The sequence below is a fragment of the Aythya ferina genome (assembly GCF_964211825.1).
Source record: "Aythya ferina genome assembly, chromosome: 16".
In the NCBI taxonomy this organism is placed as follows: Eukaryota; Metazoa; Chordata; class Aves; order Anseriformes; family Anatidae; genus Aythya; species Aythya ferina.
In genome coordinates, this window is record NC_140315.1 from 9,082,870 (window position 1) to 9,106,847 (window position 23,978).

At 43.1% G+C, this 23,978-nt stretch overlaps 1 protein-coding gene across 1 annotated transcript; it reads left to right on the forward strand.

Annotated features, from left to right (window-relative positions):
- Nucleotides 1-4,033: 4,033 nt before the first annotated feature.
- On the forward strand, nucleotides 4,034-23,469 carry PIGU (phosphatidylinositol glycan anchor biosynthesis class U). Its single transcript, XM_084538441.1, has 12 exons — nucleotides 4,034-4,249; nucleotides 5,786-5,850; nucleotides 7,075-7,134; nucleotides 8,100-8,162; nucleotides 9,490-9,599; nucleotides 10,797-10,897; nucleotides 12,587-12,684; nucleotides 14,882-15,036; nucleotides 15,498-15,641; nucleotides 17,789-17,913; nucleotides 19,918-20,060; nucleotides 22,905-23,469. The coding sequence occupies exons 1-12, from the start codon at nucleotides 4,120-4,122 to the stop codon at nucleotides 23,016-23,018; spliced, it is 1,308 nt and encodes a 435-aa protein (XP_084394567.1). The 5' UTR covers nucleotides 4,034-4,119; the 3' UTR covers nucleotides 23,019-23,469.
- Nucleotides 23,470-23,978: the final 509 nt, after the last annotated feature.

The window sequence follows — 23,978 nt, forward strand, 5'->3', positions numbered from 1 at the left end:
CAATGCTGCTAGGGCAAAACTGCAACTGCACAAACCCCTAAGGATTCTAGGTTAAATCATTTTGCAAACTCTTTCAGGCTTCCTGAAATATTTTGGTCCCTTCCAGCCCTCCTTCCCCCACAATAATTTTTTCACCTATTAAGCTTGACATAAAACATTTTTTTTTTCATTTCTCAATGAGGTTTAATTGCAAAACAGTGTGTGGTGCTATACAACATCAGGGCACCTTTTTTTCTTTTTTTTTTTTTTTTTTATTTTTTTGTGCATTACTGGTAAAATGCAAAGAGACGAGACAGGACAAATCACAGGTTACTGATCATAGCACAGACTGCTACAAACCAGATGTAGCTCTTAGCTGCTCTACCAGGGGGCATTACAGGCAGTTCTCAAGTCTGCAGAATGAACATCACTGTGGACAAGTAAAGTACTGCCAAAATGCTGGAACAGAAGTACTCTGAGCTGTTAAGGCAGTGACCTGTGAGTTCATCACACCTGAGGTGCTTGTGATCATATCACAAATGACCTAAAATACCCATTGGTCCATGAGACCCAGGGATGAGCCAGCCTCCTGCCTATTTACCCTCTACTCATTCCTCAGACTTGCCAAGAAAGGCACAAAGCAAATGAGTCTGTCAAGGCACCAACTAGGATGAGAGGTGAATCCAACTGCTAAATCCATAAACCTCTGCAAGTCTGGTGTGAACAATGATCTCTGCAGCCAAGCAAGAGATTTTAGCCAGTGACCTTCCCAGAAGAAGAGTGTCGCATCCATCATAATGTTAACATCGGGAACCAGCTACGCACCTGGGTGGTGCAGCCCTGAGTAGGTTGAGTGGAATGACAGCAAAGTCAGTGCCAGCCGATGAGACAGCCTGTTTTTCTAAGATGCTGCTGTCAAGAGCTGTTAATGCTATGTTTAGACAAGGCCCAAAAGCTGAACAGTGTTTCTTTGTCAGACCTTTTAGTTTCATCTTGTCTGACTCTATCTGTCAAGAAGTTTGGTGTTCAGTTTCTGTAAGCATCTTGGCCCTTCCCCACCTAGGAGAGATGTCTAAAATAAGTCTTTGGCTCTCTGGACAAGCCCACATCTCCACAATGCAGATAACAAGCTTCCACCAGATGATTAGTTGACTTAAATTAGCAGGCAGGAATTACAGCTTTCCTCTCTGGGTATTTTTTTTTTTTTTTTTTTTTTCCATTTTAAACTCACTCTGGCAAATGTTCAGAGTGGCACCAGAACTATCTTTCTGGAAAATGAGAAAATCTGATTTCCTTTCTTACAACACAGTGATTTGTCTTTCATATACAGAAAGTTCCTGGCATAGGAAGGCACTTAGGGAAACCTGAAATGCAATTTATTCACTTCTGTCTCTAAAGCAACAGAAGAAGAGCTGATCAGACAGACTTTATTATTTTTTTTTTTTACAGATGTCTTCTAACCTCTGTAGAAGAGGTGAAAGTAACTGAGGTGTTTTATCAAAAAAAAAGATCCTGGTATATAAGACAGAGGACATAAAAGTGGGCTTCACAAGAGAACCAAATCCACTGGGGAACAGTAATGATTTCAATGCAGCTATTGCTCTGCAAAGTCTCCGGTAGGAGCAACAGAAGAGAAGATACTGTAGCATGGAGTGGTTGACTGTCAGGAAACAAAACATGACATCATTATTAAAATAAAAGAAAAAAAAATTGTGAAAATTACCTTTCTGGGACATGGGGATGTGGTGGAATAGACCCCACAGCCATAGCAAGCATCCCTGCACTATTAACACTTGCACAGGGCAATGATGAGAACTCAGTTAAAGTAATATATGTACTTGTGGTGTCCCGAGTACTAAAAGATTGATTTAAATTGGAAGAGCTGCAAGGGAGGGTTGTAGGGTGCCTAAAGAATCATAATAGAATCATAGAATCATAGAATATCCCGAGTTGGAAGGGACCCATAAGGATCATCAAGTCCAACTCCTGGCACCACACAGGTCTGCCCAGAATTTTAGACCAAGTGCAGTGCAGTGTCCAAACGCTTCTTAAACTCCAACAGGCTTGGTGCTCTGACTGCTTCCCTGGGGAGCCTGTTCCAGTGTGCAACCACTCTCTCGGTGAAGAACCTTTTCCTGATGCCAAGCCTAAACCTCCCCTGCCTCAGCTTGACACTATCCTCAGCTTGACACTAGAAAAGGACAAACAACAAGTTTTACAAGGAGCGGCTGAGGGAGCTGGGTTTGTTCAGCCTGGAGAAGAGGAGGCTCAGGGGCGACCTTATCGCTCTCTACAGGTACCTTAAAGGAGGCTGTAGCAAGGTGGGGGTTGGTCTATTCTCCCACATGCCTGGTGACAGGACAAGGGGGAACGGGCTAAAGTTGCTCCACGGGAGGTTTAGGTTGGATATTAGGAAAAACTTTGTTACCGAAAGGGTTGTGAGGCATTGGAATGGGCTGCCCAGGGAAGTGGTGAAGTCACCATCCCTGGAGGTCTTTAAAAGACGTTTAGATGTAGAGCTTAGGGATATGGTTTAGTGGTTGACTTGTTAGTGATAGGTCAGAGGTTGGAGTAGGTGATCTTGGAGGTCTCTTCCAACCTAGATGATTCTGTGATTCTGTAACATCGTTTATTGGCTCAGCTCTGGCCAGCAGCAGGACCCTTATCTAACATGGGGCAGCTTCTGGATCCTTCTCACAGAAGCCACCCCTATGGCCCCCTGCTACCAAACCATGCCATGTAAACCCACTACAAACACCTGAACTTAGATTGCGAACATCATTCTGTTGCTTAGTCCCAAGATATCCTACAGGGGAAACATTTGAGCAAACCTATGATCTAGAAATTATTGCTTCATTTGTCACAAATTACTCTGTTGACTTTTCTTTTTATTTGGCTCTTGCACTTCATTTAAATACAGTAGTGGCATGGTTTTACATCTGGATCATGGTGCGATGTGAGGTTATCTGAATCTCCCCAAAGCTTCCATTTCCTGTGCCAAGTCAGATGGTCCTGGAAAGCATATGGTGTGGATCAGACCAGCAACACCAGCATCTTAGAGCAATACATCTTTAATTCCCCAACTACACTCCAATTATTCAGCAAAGCAGTGCTCTCGGGCAACTGCTGTCTGTTACACTAGATCAGAACTGTCACTTAGAGAGCAAACAGTGCTGAAAAAAATGCATTTCTGGTCAGAAAACTGAAGGCATTTGTTAGCAGCTACTGAGAAGAATTAGCATTTCTGGCTTCTAGTAAGAAGCCAGATGCCTGCACAAATTCTTTAACTTGAACAAATCCACTTTGACTGATCAGAGGATGTGTCAAGTCCCGTCAGTCCTGGGGCCAATCGAGTCCCATGGCCACCTACTGCCCGTGTTAATAGGAAATCAGTTTTACCACCACAATGGAAAAGGTAACGTTTTTGTGCCATCAGCCTGAGAACAGAAGAGTTCCCACATGACAGGCTGATTGCTGAAGCTTCACTTGCTGTTTGAGGACCAGATTTACTGTCCTGTGGCAGGGGATAGGAGTACATTTGAGAAGCCCCCTGAAAAGGCAGCAGCTGAACGGATCAGAGAATCAGAGAATCATTGAATCATTCAGGTTGGAAAAGCCTTCCAAGACCATCTGGTCCAACCACCCCCCTACCACCAATGTCACCCCCTAAGCCATGTCCCCAAGCACCACGTCCAACCTCTCCATGAACACCCCCAGGGACGGTGACTCCACCACCTCCCTGGGCAACCCGTCCCAACACCTGGCTGCTCTTCCTGAGCAGAAATATCTCCTCATTTCCAACCTAAATCTCCCCTGGCACAACCTGAGGCCATTCCCTCTGGTCCTAATGCTAGTTATTTGTGAGCAGAGGCTGACCCCTAGCCCGCCTCCCCCCCCCCTTCCCCCCCCCTTTCAGGTATTCGCAGAAATCAATGAGCTCTGCCCTGAGCGCCTTCGCGCTCTGACCATTTCGGCCCACGCCGCTCGCCGTAGCCCTCGGGTCGTATCGGGAAGCAGCGGGGCGGTGCGGCGCGGGGCCTGCTGGGACATGTAGTCCTCCCGACCGCGCCGCTGCATTGGAGCCCGGTTGTCCGGCGCCGCCCGCGAACTACAGCCGGCGGCCGGCGTCTGCCCGCGAGGATGGCGGCTCCCTTGGTGCTGGTGGTGCTGGTGGCCGTGACGGTGCGGGCCGCGCTGTACCGCTCCAGCCTGGCCGCCTTCATCGCCGAGCGGGTCGAGGTGGCGTCGCCGCTCAACGCCTGGAAGCGAGGTGAGGGCAGGGCCGGGCCGGGCCGCGTTCGTTGCCCGCGCTCGTTCTGTGGCCTCTGCGGCTCGTTCTTGTTTCAGAGCTGGGTGGCTTCAACGGCATCGCTTCGGGAGGTGGTGTCCAGGTACAGGGCAGGTAAAGCCCTGCAGGCGGTTTGAAATGTCACAATAAATGTCAAAATATGAATGGTTTTGGTGCCCTAAGGCCTCTGCTTCACACCGTGTAGCACTTCCACGTACAGCTCCCAAAAATGCCCTTGTGACAATGGGGACTTTCTAAATTTTGCCACAGAGCATCAGGTTAGGCCTCTAGACAGCGAGGAGCACGGGACCGTTCAGCCCAGACAGAAGCCCGTATGGAGGAAGTACCTTTGTGGCAGGAACAGAATCTGTTGTCCCAGCGTATTGCTGAACCAAAAGCCTTTTGTTGCTTCCTGCGATCTCCTGCTTCATCTCCCTGTGAACAAACGGACCTGTTCTGCATCGTTTCTTTCACTATAAAACCTGTTCGCTTCCCAGGGAACCTTTGTGCTCAGTAAGGTGGAGGAGACCTTGCAGAAAAAAAGTGTGCAGGCGTTGTAGTGCAGTTCAGGCTGCAGAATGTTAGGAAATTTCAAGGACAGGTAAAACTTTAAGCTTTGCTTGGGAATTCTTTTCTGTTCTTTCATATCTGGTTTCAGACGTTTGCGTCTTCTCTATATCTAATCAGGCAAAAAAGTTAAAAATGTGTGTTTTATTAAGCTACGCAGGTAGCTAATTCTCAGTGACCCCTGAGAATCAGCTCTAGAGGGTTTGGGGTCCATTGGTCACTGGTCAGTTTTCAAGAGCCATCTTTTAAAAGCCCAGGGCTCGTTTCTAAGGCCAGGCCTGTTCAACATCTTTATCAGCGATCTGCCAGCAGCAGGGAAGCATCCTCAGCGAGTTTGCTGATGGCACTGACCTGGGAGGTACTGCTGACTCCCTGCAGAGGGCTCTGGAAAGATGGGAGCACTGGGCAGTCAACAAAGGGAAAGGCCAGGTGCTGCCTCTGGGACGGAGCAGTGCTGGACACAGGCACAGCCTGGGAGAAGCGTGGCTGGAGAGCGGCTCAGCAGGATGGGGCCTGGGAACTCCAGCCCAGGCAGTCCCAGGACAAGCGGCCAGGCAGTTGGACTTGATCTTTGTAGGTCCCTTCCAGCTAGGCTGTTCTCTATTCCAGCCTGAATTGTTTGTCTAGCATAAATACCACGTGTCACGCAAGAGGTGACTTAAAATCAGTAAATATCATACATGTGATTTATATACAGCGAGTTGCAAAATATTTCAGCTATAACATTGTTAGTTGTCTGAAACAAATAGCGTGATTGCATGGCAGAAGTAAGAAAACAATCAGTTCTCGCTGATGGTTGATTTTGTGAGATTTTGTGTCACCCATTCAGATAGTGATTCTGTGTGGGATACTCATGAATGTAGGTGTTTTAAAAACTGTATTTTTATTGTCACGAGGTTTTTCTCTGCCAGCGTTACAGGATTCTCATGCAGGTGTTTCTTTATGTTCCAGTGGTCGAAGGATTAGCTCTGTTGGATTTAGGGGTCTCACCATATTCTGGAGCTATTTTCCATGAGGTTGGTATGCATGCTTCATTTTAAATGCGATATTCCAGGGGTTCATTTGTTAGCCTTACTGCTTGTGACTTGGCAAAGGCTGAGGATCTGTTCCATCCCAAAGACTTCAGAAAATTTGGAGTTGTGTAGTTGTCTGTGCAATAGTTGCACCTATTTGATCCTGCTAGCAGAATCAGGAGATGCAGTTCATCACAGAATAACTAGTTGCTAAGCAGCTGATAGCCAGTGCAGTATTTGTGGTGTGTAAGGAGAATCCGAGAAGTAAAATATGTTGTTCACACCCAGATTTTCTGTGAGCAGAGGCAGCAGCAGGGAGAGACAGTGCCACTGGCAGTGTGAACACAATTTTGCTGGATAGCAGCATCTTGGGTTTCTGTATTTACAGAAATATTAACTTTAGTACGAGCAGACAGTATATTTATTCCTCATTTTGGAAAACACATTGTTCTTCCAAACACCTGGGGGGTTTTGTGCCCTTGAATGGACTTATTTGATATGAAGGTAGACTCGAGCATAGTGTCACCCAGGTGTGAGTCTCATACTTCATGTATCTCTGAAAACTTGTGTCAATTAATTCTGCTTGAAACATATTTCTCACAGACTGAAGTATTTTCACATGCTTTTTTATATCATCGCTTTATTTTAAAACTATTTTAAAATAAATATATTTTCTCACAGTGAAGACTGAATTTACACCACGTAAATGTGATGCCTCCAGATTAAGCTTTTCTGTCAAAGGAAGAGCTGTTGGGAGTATGAGGATAGATAGGATCTGCTTCAAGTTTTTACATGCTTTCTTTTTACGTTATAAAAGACTCACCCAAACAATGAAACCGTCTGTGCAGGAAATACTTTCTAAAAACATGCAAACAACCTGAAAAAAAAGAGATTCTCTAGGAAAAAAAAAAAAAAAAAAAAAGATTTTCTAAAACTCTTCTTTATATATTTCTATTGTAACTCTACCACCATTGAAAAGGTGAAACAGAATATGACTTCCAAAGTTGATGAAGTTTTTAAGAAATATATTGAGAACTTTGTGAGGAAAAAGATGAGTAAGTGTGATTTTGATTATTCACTTTACTCTGAAGTAATAGCGTTGAGGAAGAGTCTAAGGAAAATTGCCTTTTGCAGTCTCTCACCTTATACTCCATTGAATTGCCAGTTGTTCTATCCAAATGGAGATGGACAGTATTTGACATGGGTTTCTCTTCTGCTCTCTCTTAGACCCCGCTGATAATATATCTCTTTCACTTCCTGATTGAGTATGCTGAATTGGTCTTCATGGTGAGTGCTTCTGGAAAGTTCCTCTTGAACGGTCTCATTCTGTGAAGTGCTGAGTAGAACTTTCCTTTTGCTTATCAGTCAGGGACCTTCAGTTGTCTCCCTGGAGTTCAAATTCGTGCTGACCTCACACTTTCATTATAAAGGCAGCATTGTGTATACAAACCCGAGTTCACGCTTTTCCCTTGCTTTACAATTATTTATTTATTTATTTATTTATTTATTTTTGTGAGTACTTTTGTTAGGTAAGTATCCTCTTGGAGGGACAGGAAGTTGACCTTTGATTTCCAGTTTCAAAGGTTACCTCTTGCAGGTCAGAACATTTTGCCAGCCCCCCTTGCCCAGTCCCTGCGCTGCCATGTTTCTCATTAAAACCCACTCCCAAATTCCAGGCCTGCAAGGAGAATGCAAATGGGTTAGTAATCCAGATGTCTCGTTGTTGTAAACTATTCTGTGAGTTCTGCATAATCCAGGACAGCAATCACATAGCTGGCTGTGCATGCCACCTGGTAGAGCCTCTCTCCCCAGCTCCCTGCTGGGCAGCCTCTAGTAGAGCTAATGGTGCACTGATTATTTCAATGGCTGTACTGCTGCCTGCTGAGTTTGGGACAGCTCAAGACACTGTCATGCTGGACAGCTGGATTTAGCCCCCTGGCACTGCCCCAGTGCTGCCCATGCTCTGATTAGACCAGTGATTCTCTGTTATCCTTACATACTTCTTTCCGTGAACATTTTCTTTGCCCCATTCTCTTGTTCTGTAAATATTAGTATCTGATACGTCTCATGGCTACAGAGGTTAGCAGTGGTGTGTGAACACTGTACAAATCAGCAAGCTAGTTAGTGTTTTTAAAGCTTGTTTTTACATGATCTGAGTCAGATTAGAGTTTGCTCAGGATTGCAATACTGACCAATATCTGTTTCCAATTCATTTATTTTACTTACAGTTTGTCTACACCTTGCTTTTTTAGATAACTGATGTACTAACAGCTGTTGCCCTTTACTTGGCCATCCAGGACTACAACAAAGTTGTGGTAAGCTGACTTGCCAGTGTTGCTGACCCTCTTCTCCCAACGAGTATACATATTTTATACCAAAGAAAACATACCAGAAGATGCAGTATCAACCAGTCCTTGTTGCTTAGCAGATTTACCTGCTTAGCAGTAAATCTGCACATACCTGGATGATCACAAAACAAAAATGGGGACTGAATGTTGTAAACCAGCTGAGGTACTTAAAAGTTCTGTTGTGTCCATATTACAGAGTGAAGCAAATTAGTGTCCATAGCTATTGCACTGCACTCAAATGATGATTGCAGCAGTGTTTATTCTTTGATCTGGAAGGAATTTAAAGAATTTGAGAAATTCCCAAGAATACAATATCCAATACAATGCAGACAGCTCAAGGGACACAATAAGCAAGAGGGGTGTGAAACTTTAGAAAATGTATTGAAAACCCACCTTCAGTTGTTGCAGCAGTTTGAAGTATGCAGAATCACTCAACTATGGGTTTGGGAAGACTTGAGTGATCACTTTTCTAACTTCTGCTACAATCTTTTGTAGCTAGGAAATGGAACGTTTTATCCTGAACTTGGCTTCAGGATGAAACATTGTTTATGTTTGCACCCAGCGTGTGTTAATAGAGGTTCTGAAAATGTGTAAAGGAAGGAACAAACCTTCCAAGGATGCTGAGGAGATGTAAATCATTCTGCTGAGCAAGATGAAAGTCCTACACCAAATATAACTTGTTCCTTTCAAATTATAAACATATTTTTGGGAGTGAGTGATTCCTCCCAGTTTTCTCTCTTAAGTAGCTCGAAGTACATTTTGTGTAAGCAGTGCTGTGCTCTCTGCATTCCTAGACGTGTGGTGATACAGTACTAATATGAACAGGGATACTGCATTTTCTACATATGTGGTCTCCCATCTACCTGGGCACTTGTCCTTTGTCCACTGAGGCTGAAGAAATAACACGTGATAGAACTGTTGATATGTAAAAAAATCCTGTGTGAGAGTTATTTTGCTTGTTGAGAATTTATTGCCAGCATCTCTTTCCTTTTGTCTTGCCATGACATAGTTCAATAAGTTCATAATACAGATTTCTCCCTTGTCTCTGTAGGGAACATCATAAAACATGATATATTAAAGAGAGAGATTTGGGATCTCTAAAGGAAGTTTGACATAGAGGTATCCATCTTCAAAATAACGAGGACAGTGTAGTTCTGTGACTTCATTTCTTTGGGCCTCGTGTTGAGCAGTGAATTTACGAAGTCAACTTGTGTATGTTCTACAGTAATGAATATCCTAAGTGAAACAGTGACTTTCCTCATCTAACAGTCTTTGGTCATTCTGCCTTGTACAGTTCAAAAAGCAAAAGCTCCTAATAGAACTGGATAAATATGCACCAGATGTGGCTGAACTCATCCGGACACCCATGGAAATGCACTACATCCCCCTCAAGGTAGCACTATTGTGAGTATTGCTTCTTCCAGGTTGTAATAGGCTGCTTTGATTCTTCTGCTCTCCTTGGGCTTTGTCTGATTTGGGGTTTCAACATTTGCTGAAGATTTTACTTTTTTCATAAGTTCTAAGTTTCCTATTATGCATAAAAGTCTCCCCATCCCTGAATAATTGGTTTCAAAGTGAAAAGCATAGGCATTCCTAAATGCATGCTGCTGACAAGAAAATTTACTCACGCCTCCTAAGAAAGGCTCAACATGATGAGATCAATAATTTGGTAGCAAGAATGTTGTGTCTCTGTAGATCACAATTTATTTTGCTGGAATGCTACTGTCATCAGAGTTGATTTAATGCCTTCGAAATATCTAGTGTGTCTTTTCAGTCAGGATAGTTTTGGAGCAGTCAGACAAAATGTTTTCTAGGTATCACAAGTTGAACATCCCAGAACTGAGTATAATAATGCAAAGATATTCCAGGTTGACTGTTTAATAATGTCATGTCTTGGTGTTCCTCTGTATATTAATCACTTTTTAATTTCAGAAAGCATCAATTAAATTAAAATAAATAATATGCATATGAAATATTGCAAGAAAGAATTATTTTGCCTCTAAATTATTCTGTGTCAGAAAGATTAAAATGTGTCTGCATTCTGGAAGGTAAAGATGTTTAGCGTTTGCTGCCTTTCCATAATTCTAATTAAAATGGGATGGATTTTCTTATTTGTCTGGTTTTATGCTCAGATCACGTCATTATGAACCTAAGTGATTGCTCTGACATAGTAGGAGTGCAAAGATGCAATTGGGTTGAGGGAAACACTCTGGTAATGTACCAGAAGGATACGTTCCCATCTTGCTATCTTCTTATTTCTGTTAATTCCTCAGAGCCAGTAAACGTGAGAAACAGAAAGCTTACTTCAGACCCAGTATTCTAGGTTTGACTGAATAAATGCACAATGTCTCTGAAAAGCAAGGAACGTTTTTGGTAGTCATTTTCTAAGACAGAATTTGCATTTTGGGCATTGTCCCATCTCCTTTTTTCCAGTGTGCTCTCTCTATTCATCTGAGTTAATCTGATGATGAGAGAAACCCATAAAACGTAAACAAACAAAAACAAATTGCAAATTGTATCTGGTTTTCCTTTCAATATATTCTTAATTCGGTTACCTCTTTTGAGTTGTCTGAATGTAACTTGAGCTTTGCTCTTTTTCAGCTATCTGTTAAACCCCTACACTGTGATGTCTTGTGTGGCAAAGTCCACTTGTGCCATCAACAACACTGTCATTGCATTCTTCATTTTAGCTACAATAAAAGGTAACGCAATGAAGAAAAAGCATTTATTTATGTCTTTCTATAAAGATTAGAAAAGTAATGGAAATCAAATCTGCGTAGAACTTTACAAATCTGATTACTACAAATATGTGAGTGGGACACATCAGCCCTCGAATGGAGCAATAACTTAGTTCTACTTCAAATCACAAGAGCCCAAGAAACTATAGTCAAGTCAAAACTTACTTTCATCTCAGTGTACCTAGGTGATTCCCTTCTAAAAATTGATTCCATTTCCCAGATGACTTCAAACAGTTTTGTGTTTATGAAGAAATCTGTCTTTGCATAGGAGTCTGCTCTTCCTTTTGTACATGAATATCCACTTAAAATATTTGCCTTGAGCTTTTATTCAAAAGCAAGCAGTTACCTGCAAGTATTTGACTTTTACTTACAGTTGTAACCTGGGTTTGAAATTAGCTAATTGAGTTTTGGCTAGGCAGAAACAGTAACCAAAGGCCTATACTAGCCCAGTTGAATAGACTGTGACAGAATGGCTTTCATTAATTCTGTACATTCAGCCAGGTCTCTGTTCCTCTTATGAACCCCTGTGCTAAAGTCTTTTGGCATTTGTGCTAGTCACATAAGCTTTAGGAGTTCTCTGCTGGATTATATGGAATGTCAGTCTGATCTGCTGTCTGGTCTCCAGCAGTGCCCAGAACCAGACATCACAAAGTAAGCTGGTATAGGTTATTGTTACTAGTATTTCCAAAATAAAGTTTTCCTTCAATTATTAAGTAGGGGGTTCCATTTAAAAGCATTTGTGAAAGCAGATGTGCAGGATCCGCTTATTTAAACTGAATTTTGCTGCTCATTGATAGTTTAAGGCAAATAGTTTTGTCATATACAAAATTGTAGTTGCTGTTCCCTGTGTTTTCTCCTTCACTGGGAGAGTGGCAGCCTCTAGTGTTTAAAGTCAGCAAAGAGAGAATGTCAGATTATGATTTCTGGGTACCGATTGTTTAGATGTACGCAGAATTTAACACAATAAAATATAGAATAGGGTGGTTTGTGTCTAGGAAAGTGTAATTGTAGAATGGAGAAGACTCATTGCTAGGAAACTCTATACTTTACACAGATGGAAGCAGAGAGAAGCTTACTGTGTGATGTCAGTCAGTGGACACAGGCTGACAACGGACAGGCTAGCCCAAGACGTAATTGTCAAGTCAATGCACTCAGTTTTGGTATCTGTAAAATAGGGATAATGCTCCTTCCGTTGGCTACAGATTTTCACTTGCTGTCTTTCACAGAGCTTTGCTGAGGACCCTCACTCATTCTGCTGACCAGGGCATCCAGCATGCTCAGTGGGACACAGCTATTATAGCAGACAGCTAATAGCAGACAGCTATTTCATGCAGATATGAATTAAGTGAATGCATTCCCACATACAAAGAGCAGCCAACGTGGTCTATATGTAGACTGAATTACACAAATCACTTTCTGTATGTGAATTATAGGAAATAGAAACCAGTCAGTGGTTCTTTCTCATACAAGTCATTGTCCTTTCAAAATGTAGTTAAGAAAAGGCTACTCTCACAGACACATTCTGCTGCTCTTTATGTCATGTTCTGATATTTGTAAACCCATCACAGAGGATTGTGCATTTCTTCCTTTTTAGACTTCCTGTCTGTAAGGTTGTATAAAATATTACAAATGAACTTATTTTTCTCCTTGCAGGTAGTGCCTTCCTCAGCGCTGTATTTCTGGCGTTAGCAACATACCAGTCACTCTACCCTATCACGTTGTTTGCTCCAGCTCTACTTTACCTTCTACAGGTAAATGATTTCTAAGCATTAATATCTGTTGTCTTACCGTAGCTGTGCAGGAACAGTTCTTAGCTGTTGAGAGTGAAGTCAGGGGTAGGCCCTGAGTTGCAGAAAGAGTGATTCTCTCCTCAAGCCGTGGAGAGTTTACAGCCTTAATGGGGTAGCCTTTGCATAGAGAAGGTGGAGCAGAAAGTCATCTACAGAACTGGTTGGTGTTTAGCTTGCCTGAAATATATTCTAATCTTTGTGTCATGTGAATTGCAACAAGGATTTTAGACCTGGAGAGTTTCCTTTGCACTGACATGGGTCACTGAGCTGTGTTAAAATGAAGAGCTGTATGTTTGAATAACCAAACTCGGAAAATTTAAGTGTAATGGTAAAAGTCATGTGCTTGTGAAAGCAGCTGGTTTCACTTGTCCTATTTCCCTCCCTGTTAACAGGACTGTGGTTGAATTCCCACAGGGCTGACTTTGATCACTCATGGGTGCACAACACCTCAACAGACAGGCACTGCTCCAGGCAAAACCACCCCATCAGTAGGCTGGTAGGCACATCTGCAGGCACGGGTAGAGTTTAAAGCCGAGGTAGCCCTTTGCTAGTGTGCAGATTCATCAGTTTGCCTGCATGCTTCGCCAGTCTCTGAACTTTTGTAAAGTTCAGTAAAATGACATAAAGAAGAATTACAATGTGCTGAAGGAAAAACTGATTATTTGCTATTCTTATCCTGATGTAGGAGCAAGGAGAGGCTGTAACCACTAGCAGATGACTCTTATCCTATATTCACAGATCAGTTGGCGATTACTTTTATGACAACCAACTTGTGATCAACCAACCAAAAAATCATTTTTATGATTTTTGTCGTTCTTGAAGTCATGCTGTTAAGCCAGTACCAGTCTTGGTTGCTTCTATCCTGTTTTCCTCATGTTTTTTATAGTTAATCTTAACTACAGGTTCATCACAGGCTATTCTCAAATCCCTGAGATTCAACAGGAACAGAGGCAATTCTTGTCCATTCTCTTCCCCCAACTATGTCTTACTTTTTTAAGGATTTTGATTTTTCTTACTCTTTGCGAGACAAGAACTTCTGTTGACTCAATATTGCTTTTCCAGTTAATGTTTAGGAACATCTATTTTTTGTTTTATATGTTGTTACCATTTCAGCTAACTTTAGTCTGAGCTGGTTTTTATTCATGGCAGTAGAAAAGTAAAAGTGTTGTGTTTGCAAACAGCAACAAGTGCTTTGATATATGAAAGCATGATTTATGACTGACTTGAAAGGGGAATAGGCTAGTGTGTCTTCTTTTACCTGGATTTGTAAATGAAGTTTCGTGTTTTCTTGTTACAGAATTAAATAGCTTATCTCCAGTAGTTTCCAATCTGTCCTGCCAAAAATCCTTGCATGCTTTACAGAGAGCCCATGCCAGTTAGAGTTGGCTCTCTGTACATCTCTTGCCAGTACAAACCCTACCAGCAAGTGGAAAAGCTGACTTGGAGCTGCAGAACTGTGAGCAGTTCCCAAGGTGTTTGCCCCTGTGTATATACTTGTCTTTATAAATGCAATCAGGGAATCTTAGATCTCTTGTAGTGAGATACCAGTATGTCTTGTTATGTGATAAGGGCTTGCTGTTGACCTGTCAAGGTTATGTGGCAGCAACAGGACTGCAGCAGTTGTCTTCGTCTAAAGAGGCAACCATTGAAGTGGCTCTGTTGTGCTTAGAAACCCTCCTTGTTCCCTGAGTTTAGCAGAATATGAGTTCCAGTCCGTATGGCAGGGAGCTGGCATCACGGGGCAGTTGGTCACAAAGCGTGCGTCTCAGTCACATCAGGCAATGAGGGTTTGTGGAGGAGAAGGCAAGCAACAGAACAATACTGCAAACACATAAACTAAATCGTAGATGTGAGGAAGTGTGTGCGAATCTCACGTTGAACACCTGAGACTTGACTCATTTGTAGCATTACAAGCAGAAATGGCCAGCTTAGCATGTTGATTTTCAAGCACAGAAAAATATGGACAACATGCCTGGCTTAAATGGAGAGAGTGAAGAACATCAAGCAGATTGTGCTTGAAAGTTGCTCTTCCCAGTGCAGCAGTTTCCAGTATTTGATGCTTTCTTTCAACAATTTGAGAGGATGTTCTCAACAACTGGACTTCCTTGTGGCTTTCCAACTGATGCGGGATATCTGCCTGCTTGTGTTTTGTTTTCAGCGTCAGTTCATACCGATAAAGCCAAAAAGTAAAAGCTTCTGGCTCTACACCATGCAGTATGCAGCCTTGTACCTGTGCAGCCTGGTAGTAATCATCTGCCTCTCCTTCTTCCTCCTCAACTCCTGGGATTTTATCCCATCTGTTTACGGGTTTATGTAAGTATAAAAATTCTTACTATTTTTGTGTTGTTTCATACATATCACGCATGTGTCCCACTCCCTGTGGATTTGTAAAATCATCTGTGATTTTACTGGCAACACAAGAAAAGAAAAAGTGTGTGTGGAGGAGCCGTGCCATTAGCCAGATGCTGTTAATAAGTAGCAGCAAGAATTAGATAAGACAGGAAATGTTTTCCACCAAGTACATTAGAAATGGATTTGTTTACTGAGCCACTGTTGTTGTAGTATTTTTCTCTGAAGACGTCTGCTCAGGAGTGGTGTAAATCCTGCTGGGGTCATGTGAAAGGATGTTGTTTCCAGGTTGTCACCTCTTTGGTTTCTCTTCCACAGATTTAAAATATAGGTCCTCCTTTCAATACCACATCATGATCAATTAATAAAGAAGCAGGGCAGTGAAAAACAGCCACTTAAAATTGTCTTTTCTTTTCAAATTTCAGCCTTTCTGTTCCAGATCTGACACCCAATATTGGCCTTTTCTGGTACTTCTTTGCAGAGATGTTTGAGCACTTTAGTCTTTTCTTTGTATGCGTATTTCAGATCAATGTGTTCTTCTACACCATTCCCTTGGCAGTAAAGTTAAAGTAAGTATGTTTCTTTGCTAGTTTGTTTGTTTGTTTGTTTTTACTCCTGTAGTTGTCCAGTGGAAGTTTATAAGACTGGCATCAGATGTCTGAATCTATGAACCTGAAAAACTGTTTTTAATAGAGCCTATCCTCATTTCCCAAAGTCTCAATCTTTTCCTCATAAATAGAGTAAAATATTATGTTTGTGCTGGAATTTAAAGGGAAAATGCCTGTTATGAAGCCATGTACCAACAGGAGTGGTGGTGCTCATTAAACCCCGTCAAGAATACTGCCTCTTGTTTTCAGCTCCTCGGTACAAGAAAGATGCTGATAAGCTTGAGCAAGTCCAGTGCAGAACCTAAAAGATGGTCAGTGGTTTGAAGGCTGGAGAGCAGCTGAGGGAAAAGGGCTTCTTTAGCCTGCCGAAGAAAAGTCTTAGGGGATACCTGATAGCATTTCAACACCTAAGAGGAGGCTACTGAGAAGATAGAGCCTTTTGCTGAGATCGCTGAGGTGAGAAGGAAGTGATCATAAATTGAAAGAGGGGAAATTCCAACTGGATATAAAGAAAACTGTCATCACTTCGAGGACAGTCACAGACTGGAGCAGAGATCTATGGCTTGTTCTTGGAGGTTTTCTAGATCTGACTGGACAAAGCCCTAAGCAGTCTTGTCTGAAGTCACTGTTGACCCTGCTTTGAGGAAAAGATTGGACTAACACCACACTAAGTCCCCTTTCTCACATGGGCTGTGACTGAGAAACCTGCTGCTGCTATACACTTGTACACTCTTGAGAAGGCCTCTTTGCCATCTTACCAACCTGCACTCAGATTTGGAGATGGAAAGATGATTTTCCTGAAAAGTATTTCCTAAGCCATGGTCAGGTTTCTGTGGAGACAGCAGTCACTTGTGCCCCTGCTGGAAACCCATTCTGCTCTGTATGTTTTTGAAAAACTAAAAGTAGCCTGGGGTCAGAGGTAGTAACCATCACTTACATGACTCTTCCTTGTGATTTCAACATAAGAAAATGCCTCCATATCTCCTGGAGGTATATCAATTAAGATGTTCAGAGGGCTATATGGGACTTGGGAGCCTGCATTTCCTAACAAGTTTCTGCAGTGGAGATATTTTTCAGGATATTTTCCTTCATCTTATTTCCCTTCCTGCTGCTGTCCCAAAAAGCTGCAGTGGCATTATTGTTACTGAAAGCTGAGATGAAACATAGTGGGCCCTGTTTTTGGAGGTTATTCTCGCCTTAGGTACAAGTCAGTCCAGTTTCACTTTTAATTTTTAAATGTGATTTAGCACCATGGATAGAGGATAAAATCCATCTCCCCTTATATTCAAAATATGAAAATTTGCTTCATACCTGTACTTAAAAGTTGAATCTAAAGGTCAGTCTGCCCAGAATATTATGTTCTCCATCACTTTTCATTTTCATTTCTCTGCGCTACTGTAAAGCTGGTTCACTCATTCTAAAAACAAAGCTGCTTTTTAGACCCTACAATAGCAATCCCAAGCATCACCACCTCAGCTCTTTATAAAGTGCACATCTAGAAGATGCTTCCTATGTTTTTAGTCCCTTTCTTGCATGCAACACACAGAAAACTACATGCACTATATACCTGAACCTGGGAAGGATATTTGAACTGACAGTCCTCTGACAATGAGGCACCTTATCACTTTGATGTTGAGAAACTATTTGAGCAACTTGATTTGTTGCTTGCCACAGTGTAGTTAACTCAGCTGGAATCGTCTCATTCATTTTTCATAGAAACTGATTAAAAAGAAATACCAGACCCCTGCAGTGATCTGTGCAGATCTGGGAGTTGGACTCTGCTATGAAACAGGCATGTTACATGCGTCAAAAGAGAGAGCAGAGGTTTAGGCATAAAGGTCCCTGCTCCCTGCTTGCAGAAGCCAGTATAGTCTAAAAGCAAGAACTCACATCTGGAACTTCAAGTTCTTTATTGCCAGAAAAAAATGAAAACTTGGGGACAATCCTAGCAGCTCAGTCTGTCCCATCAGAGGCTCATTTGGGGAGAATGGAGTACCAGAGCCTTTTAAAGCCTGTCCCACAGTATGTTTGTGCTCTTGCTGATCTTTATTTCCGGTTTGCAGAGACCCGACTGTGTCCTCTTACCCTTTGTGTCTTTTCCCTTTTAGGGAACACCCTGTGTTCTTCATGTTTGTCCAGCTCGCAATCATTTCTATCTTCAAGTCCTATCCCACAGTGGGAGATGTTGCACTGTATATGGCCTTCCTTCCAGTCTGGAGCCACCTTTATAGATGTAAGTTCTTTGTGTTTGATTGTTTCTTCTCTGGAATGAGAAAGTGTCTGTCCAATAATTTGTCGCCACTAAGCCAAACCACGCCTGTAGTCCTGCAGGCTCTTGTGGATTCCTTGGGCTATCCGGAAAAAAGCTTGATTTCTGTTGATACAATACAGTCTGTAACATATGTTCAGGACTAGGGTTGTAAGAGGTCGAGGAGAAAATTTTCACTTGTACGTTATCTTCCCCTTCCAAGTTATTCTGAAGATTTTTGTTTTTGTAAGAACCTTTTACAGTCCTGCACAAAAGATGTTCCTTATGTAAACTACATCCATCCTTTCAGTGTTTCACTCCCATGTAAGGGTGTGTAGAGTGCTGCTTCTGCAGTTGATGAGTCCCCTAGCCTTAAAATCCCACACTTTGCAGCAGTTCTTTGTTTTGCATCTGCTTGTTTGCTTAGAGTAAAAGTAACTAAATTACTCCAAGTGTTTGTCCAGTCTTTCTTAAATGCTTCATAAAGAACCTGTATAGTTCTTTAAATCACCAGAGAACTACCTGATGATTTTCAAACTCTGACTGTAGAACTTGTTACAATGAGGAGATTTTGCAAGACTGCCAGTGTAGTGCTCCTGGAAGTGCTGTTTTTTCTCGTGTTTCTTGCCAAGGTCAGCTTAAACACGCTGCTTTGAGCAATCCTGCCGTATTGTCCTTGGCTTTGACTGCAGTCTTCTCTGCCCAGGGTCAAGTTTGTGCAGGGCAGCCAGTCTACCTGTGTCAGGAGACATAACTGGGACTCAAGATGCCAGAGTAGTTTGCATATGTTTGGCTTTAGGCTGGTCCTCTGCAGCATCAGTAGTGGGGAGTAAGTGGGGCATTGTCTGCTGTGGAGGCCATCCGCTCCATTTGTTTCAGACTAAGGAAAGCTAAGGCCAAAGCAGCTGTGATGAAATAGAGCAGGAAGCTCCAGGCTGGCCCTGAGGATGTCACAGCCATAGCAGGTGACATATTTTTGAGAAATCCTAATTCAATTTAGGTGAGATGTATGTTCCAAACTTAGAGAGGAAGGCGAGTATGAGCGTGAGAGGGACAATCCCATAGTGAGTGAGCTATTAAACGAAAAGCTTAAAATGATGGATGTGAACAGTTTTGGATGTGATAATAGTCATAAAACGTCAGATAGTTCCCTTCAGCAGCAGAATGATCAGAAGTCTTTTTTGGTTAATTTCAGGGATGTTGAGCTATAGCCAAGCACAGCTGCACAAGTGCCAGGATAAACTATCCTACTACTGCCAAAGAACAGAAAACAAAACCTCTTCTGGCCTAGTAGTTCCTAGCTCTTTTAGACAAAGTTGTATTTGTTTTTTGTCCATCTGGCACATACTCATGCAGACTAAAGGATTCTTGTATCTCCCAAGGGCATATGTTTGTCATCACATTTGGCCTATAAGAATGTCCTCTGTTCTTTCATTTCCTTACCATCTTCTTAGAAAGTATGACTTTTCCTTATGGTCCACAGGTTAGCTTTTTCTATAAGTAGTCAGCTTGATGAAGCTAGGGAATGGCATGCTCTGCTCTCTGAATCTTGATGCTGGTGCAAAGGCCCTTCTCAAAACTGCTAGCTGCTGTAGTGTAGACACCAAAACACAAACAAACAAACAAACAAAACAAAACAAAACAAAAAACAAACAAACAAACAAAAAACAAACAACAACAACAAAAAAGGTCTTCAGAGGAAGAGTTTCTCTTTGGAAGCACAGGACGTAGAAGAAAAGAGCTACAAATGAAGGATTCACACACAAGCTAAGGCAGAAATGTATTTTCTCCTTGAAACAAACAGTGAATGTCTTATAAAAGGTACCCAGGGGATTATCAAAACAAATTGCAAAAGCTTGATTGTTGCAGAGAAGTATGCTTTGGCAAGTGCCTGTCTGCCACTGCACATACCTGAAATACCATTGCTGGTTGCATGAGCATGGCTGTTCGATAAAGCTTCATTTTAATAACTTTTTATTTCTTTTGCAGTCCTCCGGAACATCTTCATCCTGTCATGTGTGCTCATTGTCTGCTCCCTCCTGTTCCCTGTTCTGTGGCATCTATGGATTTATGCAGGAAGTGCTAACTCCAATTTTTATTATGCCATCACGTTGACTTTCAACATAGGGCAGGTTAGTAGAGCAAGGCAAACCAGGCTGCACTTTGAGGATTGCACTGGATCAGGTGTCCTGCCAGCAACAGTGAATTCTGCAGGATGTGTCTGGCCCATACAGTCCAGCATCACAGCTTCCTGCCTCTCCTGCTCCAGCTGAAACCTGCCTAGTCCTCACCTTCGGGCACACTAATGGGGAAAGAGTTCTTGTAGTGTTTAAACTATAGCTTAACAACCCAACTCACTCTGCATGTTACACAGTCTGCTGCTTGGTAGCAGAGGAAAAGCATCTCAGTATGACAGGGTAAATAGCACGTGAATCGAGAAGAGAGGGAATGGAAAAGACCATGGGGCAGCGGCAGTGGGTCCATGCAACAGGCAAATGAGAACTGCCTAAATGCTGGGCCATGGCACCAATTTTTCTAAGCATGACACCTCACTGAAATGTAGGGCTGTGGGCATGCGTTTGGTCTCACTCATGCCAGGACTTGCTCTCCCTCCTTCTCTCCAGGCTGTGCCCTTCTAGATTCATGACTTTCACTGCCCTCAGAGAAAACAGAGCTTAGCAACCTTGGAGGATGAGATCCAATGTACACAGTTGCTACAACACTTCCTAAGGCTTTCCTTCCTCTTTTCTGCTAGTTGTTATGGTCTGTAGATAATCCCCAGGTCCTGGGACATTTTCACACGTGGATGAGGAAATAAGGAGAACGTTCACTTGATGTTAAAGTTGCTTTATCACTGCACCTCAGCCATTTACATTGACATTGCATCTCCTAAAGCTAGAGGAGCAGTTTTGCCAGAGTCTGAAAAATCACTTGCTTGTATGTTCCCCAGCCCCTTGATAAATGGGGGCAAGCACCCTCTGTGATATAAAACCCTCTGTTCTGTAAAAGCAGAAGGGGACTCCATGCAATGAGTAGAGTTAGCATATAGATGCATATAAGCCTTAAGAAAGGCTTATAGGGAATTGTGGTTTGTTAGCTGTCTAACTATACACCTTGCCGTGGAATGAAAGGAATAGTAAAATTTAAATGACAGATAGCATTTGATCTAAGAGGATTTTATTTCCTACCTTAGAAAATCACGGCAGGTCCTGCGATGTATTATGCTCTGTGCCAATGCAGACAGAGCAAAACTCTCCTTTCTGATTTCTTTCTGAGAAAGAACTAGCCCGCACCCCTGCCATCCCCAGTTATTTCTTTTCCCGTTAAGATATCTGCAGAGTCATTTAATTAAAAATAAAATCAACCGTATTGATGTAGCATGCCAAGTAGTCAGCCATAGTGTAATGCAAAACAAACAGACAAAATAAGCACTGCTGCTCTCCCTCTTCCCTGGGCACCTCTACCCATCTCTGTCTGTTTTCCTTCCAACTTTCTCCTCTGATCCCAGCAGCCCGCAGCCCTCTCCCTCAGATTTCACCCAGTCCTACATATCCTCTCTTCCTGCTGCCGAGCCTTCTTAGCAGCAGCTGTATTTAACAGTAACCCAAGCAGGCTCTGGCTGACAGACTAGCTCTCTGTCTTCCTTTGTCCCCTTAGCAATGCAGCACACTTCAGGTGAGGTGCTCCCAGGCATGAATTCCCCAGGTTCGTTGTGCCAAAGCGATGTGCTAATGGCATCTGGTTATTAAGGACAGTACCTGCTGGTCTGCTTTGGGACTGTAACTGCTAGTTTGGTTTGGCACTGATGCTGTTTCCAGTGGGAAGGGAGGGTTGCACCACAAGAGACTGGATGGCAAATGGCATTAGTGAGACAGCAGGGCACTCGCTGCTGCTGTGCTTACTGCAAAAGCAGTTTGCCCAAAGTGCTTTAGAAAAAACATCCTTTGTTTGACCACTCCAGCGCAGCTGGCCCTGAGACCCACTCTTACGTTCTCACCTATGACTGTTTTTAGGCAAGGGAACAGTCAGCACTAGTGCCTCAACAAAACAGAAGAGTGGCCTGGGGAAGGCAGGGACCTCATGGTTTCCATGCCAGATTTTCATGTTCTGTGCAGTTCTTGAGGAAGGTGCACAATGTGGCCAGTGGCAATACCAGCCTGAAGCATGCAAGGGAAGTCCCTTGCAACGCAGGATGATGCCAGCATCAGTGTCTATGGAAGCGTGCTCTGAACTGGAAAATCTGGGGGTTAGCCAGCTCTGTTTCCCACTGAAAGGGAGCAAGTGTGCAAATACACAGGGTTGTCTGCCCCACAGAGAGGGCACTACAGCACGGTGACAGGAAAGAGATGGGAAAGTGGTGAGGGTGCTTTTATCTGGTTTTGCTCCTGGACATTGTTCTGTGAAGGCACAGCCTTGAATTTCCAGCTCTTCCCTTCACCCCTCACCCTGGTACGTATTGTTAAACTGCTGAAACTTCTGTTTGCTAAGGCTGACCTGTGAAGTTTCTGCTGCTACTTGCAAGCTTCTTACCCTTTCTGACTAGAAATGGCAATTGAAACGTACTTTGCCAGTCAGCAGCAGGGGACTTTCAGCATCTGGGTCGAGTTGCATGACAGCATTTGCATGCACAGGAGTCCTGTGGATGAGGCTTAAAGGTGGTCTGTAAGGCTGTAAACAATGTATGGACCTACCTTTGTCATACTTCTTGGCCTTTTTATGGAGCTACTGTCTCCTTAGCTGAGGTGTCTGTGGGAGCAGACTGGTAGCACAATAAATGGGTTAGTTGAAGTCTCCCGTAGTTTTGTACAGTAAGGCCATGGCCAAGGAGTATTCACAAGATCCCAGTGCCTCATCTGCAAAGCATGATGAGCAGCCAAGGAGCTTCTTAAGCCCCTTCAGGGTTTGTCACAAACACATCCCTATTTTTCTTTTGTTCTGAAGCATCACTGATGTGTCTGAACATCTCATTTCTGCAGATCCTGCTCATCTCAGATTATTTCTATGCCTTCCTCCGGCGGGAGTACTACCTCACTCACGGACTCCATTTGACAAGACAAGATGGGACAGAGGCCATGCTTGTTTTGAAGTAAGGATTGTATCCGCCAGTCCTTGGGACATGGACTACTCTATGAACAGTAAAGCTTGGTGTATATGGGGTGGGTGGGGAAGGTTCCTTGGATGAGGTCTGAATTTGGGGATGATACCTACTGAAAGAAAGAGCTGAGGTTCTTCTGGGAATACCTTCCACAGCAGTGGACGCAGTGCAGGCTAAAAGCTGCAAGTAGAACCTGCAATGCCTCCACCAGAGCATCTCCCTGCTTCCCTCAGCTGTGCTTTTTGCCTCACCTCACCCTTCAACTCTGGGCAGTCCATCAGGAACTGGAAGAAGTGTTTGAGCTAAAACCAGGACTGAATCTCTGGCCCAGAAACAGTTCAGCCCATAAACTGTTTACTTCATTGTCACTGGTTCTTGGAGATATTTGCTTCTCCTGGAAATTTCCCCTTCACTGCTTTTACCAGTAACATTCCTGCTTGACACAAGACAATGTCTGTGTACTTGGTGATAAGCCCTGCCTGCAGATGCCCTTTTTTGGTTCTTCTGCTTTTGTGGGTTCTGGAAAAATCCCATGCTCAGACACAGTGGGAGCTTGTGAAACAAATGGGCAACCAAGGATGAATGACCTGTTGGAAGGAGGACAGCTGAAGCTGATGCCACAGGTAATAATCCTGGAGCTCAAACGACTACTAAGAACTGGAACCGGCAGGGGAAAGCAGCAGCAGGATACTGGGTTAACTGGTCTATCCCATTGAGGTAACACATACCTTCCTGTCAGGAGCTGCACAGAAACACTACTGTGGAGATAGACAACCACTACTCCTTATTTCTGTATTTTAGCAAAGCTTGGCAATGCTGGGCTTGCACTACACTGTTGTGATAATTTGGGGCAGCAGCCTGGACATGGAATGGGCAAGCTGCCTGCCTGGGCTAGGGACCAGGAGGTGTCAAAATCTCCCCTTTAAGGCTGCAGACCAACCTCTGACGGAGCCTC

Excerpts from the sequence above, each read along its gene's own strand:
- PIGU (XM_084538441.1), top strand. The coding sequence starts at position 4,120 with ATGGCGGCTCCCTTGGTGCTGGTGGTGCTGGTGGCCGTGACGGTGCGG. Across the intron at positions 17,914-19,917 it reads CTGGAGCCACCTTTATAGAT|TCCTCCGGAACATCTTCATC; the intron begins GTAAGTTCTTTG and ends TTTCTTTTGCAG. Across the intron at positions 20,061-22,904 it reads TGACTTTCAACATAGGGCAG|ATCCTGCTCATCTCAGATTA; the intron begins GTTAGTAGAGCA and ends TCATTTCTGCAG.